The sequence below is a fragment of the Miscanthus floridulus genome, chromosome 10 (genome assembly GCF_019320115.1).
Source record: "Miscanthus floridulus cultivar M001 chromosome 10, ASM1932011v1, whole genome shotgun sequence".
Taxonomy (NCBI): Eukaryota; Viridiplantae; Streptophyta; class Magnoliopsida; order Poales; family Poaceae; genus Miscanthus; species Miscanthus floridulus.
Window position 1 is genome coordinate 138,059,878 of NC_089589.1, and position 6,984 is coordinate 138,066,861.

General features: G+C 46.7%; 1 protein-coding gene across 1 annotated transcript; it reads left to right on the forward strand.

Annotated features, from left to right (window-relative positions):
- The first annotated feature begins 1,910 nt into the window (after positions 1–1,910).
- Positions 1,911–5,022, forward strand: LOC136489780 (acetylserotonin O-methyltransferase 3-like). Its single transcript, XM_066486329.1, has 2 exons — positions 1,911–2,012; positions 4,720–5,022. Exons 1-2 carry the CDS (start codon positions 1,911–1,913, stop codon positions 5,020–5,022), a joined length of 405 nt encoding a protein of 134 aa, XP_066342426.1.
- The last annotated feature ends 1,962 nt before the right edge of the window (positions 5,023–6,984 follow it).

Consider the following 6,984-nt stretch of genomic DNA (forward strand, 5'->3'; position numbering starts at 1 on the left):
CGAGATGAACCCCTCATCTTGGGCTAGTCGAGATTCGAGAAGATTCCGTCTATCTAGGAAAAGATGTCTACATTGTGGCTCAACAGGCCGTGTAGGTGTACTATACGTGATATGCCAACCAAGACAAAGCGGATCTTAAGGGTTGGGCTATTGTGCACCAGGTGTCTCCACACGGTAAACTACCTGCCCCAAATGATGACGATTACAACTTCAACGCAAACACATATGATGGACAGTTCTATCAAGAAGATGGGCTACCAGGCACGTTTGAGATAGTCTTACCCGAAGCGATCGAAATGGAAGTAGACAACGAAACGGAGGATGACGAGGTTGATGGAGATGTGGTGCAAAATGCCAAGGACATAGAAATTCTTGACCGATTACGGCTAGGCAATGACGACGAAGACAACATAGAACCTTCAGATAGTGTTGCCCATTTGGACAATTTTGACAGTGATGACGACACCTATGATCCTAATCATGAAGATTATTCCTAATACATGTAATACTACGTTTGTTTTAGTTTGTGTTTTCTTTATTTATTTTGAATCTATTTCTAATATATATACTAATAAGTCTTGTTCATTCTTTGTGATTGCAGGTGATGGCGAGCAGCCGTCCACGACATGAGACGACCTCCCTTTACGGGAGACCACGCCCTCCCGTTTCAGACGAGGGGTCAGGGTCAGGGGTAGCGTCCACAGGAGGTCAGAGGAGGACCAGGGTTAGGAGGAGGAAGCGGACTCCTTCCCCGCCACCTTCAGATGAGGTGATGGAGGAGGGGCACGTGACGGCCATGCCCGAGGACGAGGTCGAGGACGAGGACGTCCGACAGACTGAGGACGAGGGCGACAGTTCCGCTACCCCGACTGTCTACCAGCGAGGTCCCACGAGCCTCCCTCAGCCTCCGCTTCCTCGCAATCGGGCACTGATTCGCCCTATGGCAAAGAGGTAAGTAACTATAGATGTTATCACAACTACTTCATATGATAATGTTGGAAATCAAAAGAGGAACTGATAAATTTTCTTAATCACTTGTGCAGGGCCTGGTTGGTTTTGTCGGGTGCTCATGCACGCTCCCTGCGAGCATCCTTGGTGTTTTGTGCAGGAAATGGTACCCCGACCTTGTGAACGTGTCCGAGGACGTGCGGGAGCCGGCCTACACGGGGGACAGGTACTAGTTGGCCCCTGACGATAAGTACCGCACCAAGTAGGAGCGGGTACTGTCGGAGTTTTGGGTAAGTCTCTCTCGCACAACATTTTCATTGGGCAAGTCTTTTATTGAAATAATGAATGGATACATCGGTTTTGTATGTAGAGGTATTTTAAGCCGGAAGAAGGACTTGAGGCCCGGGCAGATCAGGCGGCTGCCACCGCCTGTAGGAAGTACGTCACCGACATGCACCACGAGGCGCGCGTGCAGGCCCACAGAGACTACTACGCCGTGGTGTTGAAGCAGTCCATCAGCAAGCCTGATGCACGACAGGTGGAGTTGCCCCGGGCCTAGTACCTTGAGGTAGACAAAAAACATTAATAATGATTCGTTTTGAGATTAAGTCGGTTTAATTTTATCTTTTTCTATGTCAAATAAGCGATGACTTGTAGGTGATTCCCTGGTGGTGCCGATCCCACTCCGTGTACTGGGAGATGATCGTGGACAGGTGGTTGTCCAACGACTTCGCTCAGAACCACGTTAGGCAGCGAGACCAGCGTCTGCTGAGGCGAGGTGCTACTCATCATCAAGGCAGCCGCAGCCTCCCTGCCTACAAACAAGCATATGTAAGTGATTTCTTTTATCTTATTTGACGCTGAGTTCTGCCTTATTTCTCACCATCTTGCCGTCTTACTCGCAGGAGGCTGCACACCCGGGCGTGGAGGTCTCGGAGTTCTCTGCGTGGGCTATGTCCCACATGGGCAGGGCGTCTTCCTCTGTCTCCTTCGACCCGTCTGCCCCGCACGAGGTGTACTCCAACCCGACCGTGCACACTAAGGTCCAAGAGTACACCTCAAAGGTGAGGGAGGTCCATGGGGAAGATTACGATGTGCGCACTGAGCCCATTGATGCAGAGACCATCGTGAGGCTAGGAGGAGGCAAGAAGCATGGGCGGCTGTGGATTGCAGACGGCGCCATCGACTACACCACTGTTCCCTCTCTCGACGTGCTCCGAGCACGGAGCACGAGCTCCAGCCAGCCCATACGCCCACGGCCTACTCCGTCACTGCAGCGGGTCGACGCTCTCAAGGTACGTCCTGTTTTACTCGTCGTACGTTCATCTTTGCACACCTAAGTTACATTTGCATTACTGAAACATTGAAGTTTGTATTGCAGGCCGAGCTGCAGGCCCAGAAGCTCGTGGTCGAGGCTCAGAGCGCGTAGCTGCAGGCCCAGAGGGAAGCGTTCGCGGCCCAGGAGAGGAGGATGCAAGAAATGGAGGCCTTCATGTGGAGTGTCCAGCAAGGGGGTGTACCTTTGCCGTTGGCAGCTCCTCCACCGCCTACTTCTACAGCCACTCCTGTAAGTATGAAAGTTCACTCTTACTAGATGCTTCCTTGACATACAACCATGGTTGACATACAAACTTACTAGATGCTTGACATAGAAACTTACTACATGCTTGCACTAGCTATGACATACAACCATGCTTGACATTCTCAGTTTACTAGATGCTTGACATAGAAACTTAGTAGATGCTTGCACTAGCTATGACATACACCAATGCCTCACATAGAAACTTACTAGATGAATCTCACACATGCAACCTCTTATCCTTTTTACAGCCTCCGTCGGCGGTTCGAATAACCCCGCTCATGCGTCACCGAATGATGGAGCCTTTGCTTCACCATCGTGTCATAGGCCGCCTTTTTGAGGAGTTGTGCTTCGTCATGTGCTTGGACTTGAGCTTCACTTGTGGTTGTGACTTGTGCTTGGACTTGATGGACTGTGGTTGTGAATTTGTGACTTGTGGTTGTGATATTTGACTTGTGGTTGCGATATGTTGTTATTTGAGTTGTGGTTGTGATATAATGTGTGAAAATGGTTTCGTTGTGATATATATGTGATTATTGTGATGTTTGTGATATATATGTGACATGTGATATATATTTGAACTGTTTGTGTCAGTGGAATGCAAAAAACAAAAAAAATTGCAATTTCGGTTGATTTGCCGAGTGCAATGGTCATGGCACTCGGCAAAGCTGGGAAACTTTGCCGAGTGGCAGGACACTGCACTCGGCAAAGATTTTTTTTTTAAAAAAAGCAAAAAATCTTTGCCGAGTGCCAAGCTGGGGAGGCACTCGGCAAAGAGCTTTTTAAAAAAATAAAAAATGTCTTTGCCGAGTGCCTTACCGCCGCGGCACTCGGCAAAGAGTTTTTGAAAAAAAAATAAAAAATGTCTTTGCCGAGTGCCTGGCCGCCACGGCACTCGGGAAAGAGTTTTTGAAAAAAAAATGTCTTTGCCGAGTGCCCTAACTTGCGGCACTCGGCAAAGACGCCGTCAACGGAGCAGCGCCATTGACGGCTGCTTTTCTTTGCCGAGTGCCGCCGTTGGCACTCGGAAAAGGATTTGCCGAGTGCCCAACAAATGGCCCTCGGCAAAGAGGCTCTTTACCGTTGAATTTTTTTCCGAGGGCTCTTTGCCGAGGGCGGTACTCGGCAAAGCCTTTGCCGAGGGCTTTTGGGCCTTTGCCGAGTGCCCTGGGCCCTCGGCAAAGAGGACGCCTCTAGTAGTGTTTGTGCAAACAAAATGTTTATATTTTTATAAAATCAAAGTAGCAGCACTCCTAAATCCTATCGATCCCCCCAGTGTTTAGCAATGCAACAAATTGAACTTCACGTACTTCATCTCTATCATGCACGTGTTTGACTACCTTTGAACGTCACAGATATTCGTACAGACTGCAAAACGTTTCACTCGTGCCATAATTTGGTGTTGCAAATTTTTTTTTTTACTCATGTCATGGTCTGGCCATGTGAGCATGGAGGTCGTCTTCCATCTTTTTTAACCTCACAATGCATATAGTCGTACACGTAATAGCTATTTATTTAACCCCTTCTACTATATTTCAGGTGCCTAAATTTTAAGATATTTCAAGCAACACCTTTGTATCACCAACTAATACAAGTAAATTGTTATTTTTGTGATTTGTTATTTGTCTTTGTGTCATAACTTATTAAATTTTTGTCCTTGTCTACCTATAGAAATAATTGTAAATTGTTAATTGTCTTTCTGCCAACGCAAATCATATTTTGTCGAGTTAATTTGTGGTGTTGTCTAACGGGTTCTTTATCCTCTGTAACGAAAATTGTAGATTGCGCCTACAGAAATTGCAGTGAATGAAATCTACAATTTTAGTATAAAATATGTACAATAACCGTCGCCTGAAAATAAAGTAAAATTCCTATTCAACACGAGTCAATTCATAGTCAACTTTTTATATGGTATCATTGTTTTTACTGTACATAGCGTTCATTATGGGCCTTGATGTTTATATATCTCTACTAGTTCCAAATCAAGGATTGATTATGTGGCCCATTAATAGGGGTAGCTTGATTTCCCTCCGTCATCCGTTTTGGGCTTAGACGTCCCAACTCTGCTAGATGGGCCTAGTGACCACCACCTGTTTCAAGGCAAAGACAGTTTTGCTACTAATAATAGTTATTATAAATGAAACTAATTAATATGTTTTATTGCGGAAAAATTAATATGTTTTATGTGTTAGTATGTTTTGCATTGCTGGGACGACAACAATTGCGTCAAGATTTTTAAGCATTGCAAGGATGCTATCCCTGCAAGAGACGCCGGAGGAAAGGTGGTAATCACAGAGATGGTGCTGCGGTCCCGGCCTCATCGTGACACAAAATTTGCTGAGACAGAAGAGATGCATAGCTTGTTCCTCACGTGCATCAGCGGCGTGGGGCGAGAGGAGCATGAGTGGAAGAAGATTTTCCTCGATGCTGGATTCAGCGACTACAAAATCACTCCGGTGATGGGCCCGATTTCGGTTATCGAGGTTTACCCTTGATACTTGCATTAAAAGAGGAACTGAAGTTTGCCTAAATGATGAATTGCAGTGACATACATATAGTCTTAGTTTGCCTACCTGCATCACTATATATATAGCCCACGTAATTGTGGGTTTTCTTTATGTTATTGTGTCTTTAGTTCATGGTGAAGTCAATAAAATCAATTATGTATATGTGTAACACAATGAAATAAGATGGCTTATGCATTTCAGTTCTATTGTTCACAAATTCTGGCAGATTCGACATAAGGATTTACAGAATGTCATGCAGCCCTCTTCTCCCACACACCCTACGGCCTAATATTTCGGTGCAGCAGGTTCATATTCAACACGAGTCAATTCATAATCAACTTTTTATATGGTATTAGTGTTTTACTGTACATAGCGTTCATTATGGGCCTTAATGTTTATATATCTCTACTACTTCCAAATCAATGATTGATTATGTGGCCCATTTATAAGGGTAGCTTGATTTCCTTCCGTCATCCACTTTGGGCTTAGACGTCCCAACTCTGCTAGATGGGCCTTAATGTTTCAGTGCGCTGTAACACCCTAAAATTTGCAAGATTTTAAAATAGATAAATTTGATTTAATTTGGTATTTTGTGAGAATTTAAACCTAGGAAAAAAACTTTGTTAAAATTAAAATCAAATATAAGGTTTAGTAACTTGTTTGTGCATACATGCTGGTGTATTGGAATGTGTAGCTTTGTCTAAAATTCAAAATGATTCAAATGGATTTGAAAAACATTTGAAAAAAAAGAAAACTGAACTCTCCCTCTCTCCCCTCTCCCTGCTGGAAGCCCATCCCGCGCGGCCCATCTCTTCTTCTTCACTGGCGCGGCCCACCTTCTCTGCCGGCCCAGTTCCCCGCTCCCCCGCTCGGCCTTTCCCCTCCGCCGCAGGCCGTTCCCGCCCCTCTCTCCAGCAGGCCGGCCCAGTTCCTGCCGCAGCAGCCCAGCAGGCCGGCCCAATGTAGCTGCGCCGTTCTCCGCTCCTTCTACCTTGTCTCGCTGCCACCCCGGGCCATCTGTCAGCGGGGTCTTCAACCTCCCGCGCGTCTTCCACCCGGACTCTGCTCCGCCGCCACCTGACTTCGACTCCACGCCGCCCACACCTCGTCTGTTGTCGTGCCGCCCACGTCTTCCCGCCCCCTTATAAGCTGGAGCCCCTGCGTCGCATCGCCCCCGCATAGCTCTAGAGCAAGCTGCATCCACCGAGTCATCGCATCGAGCTCGCAACCCTAGCGCCGTCGACATCACCGCCCGCCTCGCCGAGCACAACACCGCTTCCTTTCGCTCTGCACCGAGGTAAGCTACCTAGCCAAGTTAGCCTTGCTCTCCTCTATCTCCCGGTGTCCTCGGCTTGTGAATCCATGGCCCGTAGGCCCTTCTCTAAGAGCTCCGGCGAGCTTTCCCATCTCCGGCCATGGCGCCACCGCCACCAAGCTCGCCGCTGTAATAGAACCGACCAATTATACGAAATTAAGTAAGAAAATCATCCGCCAGAGCAGACGATTTAGCAAACTTAAGCCCGTATAACCCGGTAGTCCGTAAAATCACGAAGGATTTCAAACCAACTTCCATTCCAGCCAAGATCGTAATAAGTTTAGCGGTCACCATCACATATTACATAAAAGTTTGCATCTCAGATACATCAGAGTTTAAACATAGTTATTACAAAACAAGTTCGAATAAAAGTAGCGGAAGCCATTTGTTCAAACCACACACACTCACACGGAGTTCAAATACAGTGCCAGCGAATGATCATCTCCAACAAAAGCATCAGACGAGACGTAAGGAATGACCATGCCCATGGTCCTAAGCATCACCCATCGCAGGATAAAGGCAGTTGATACAGTAGCCGTAATACATCTGCCCATCTGCAACAAGTGGGAATAAAACCCTAAGTACGAGAAGGTACTCAGCTAGACTTACCCGACATAACCGAAAATAAGTGACAC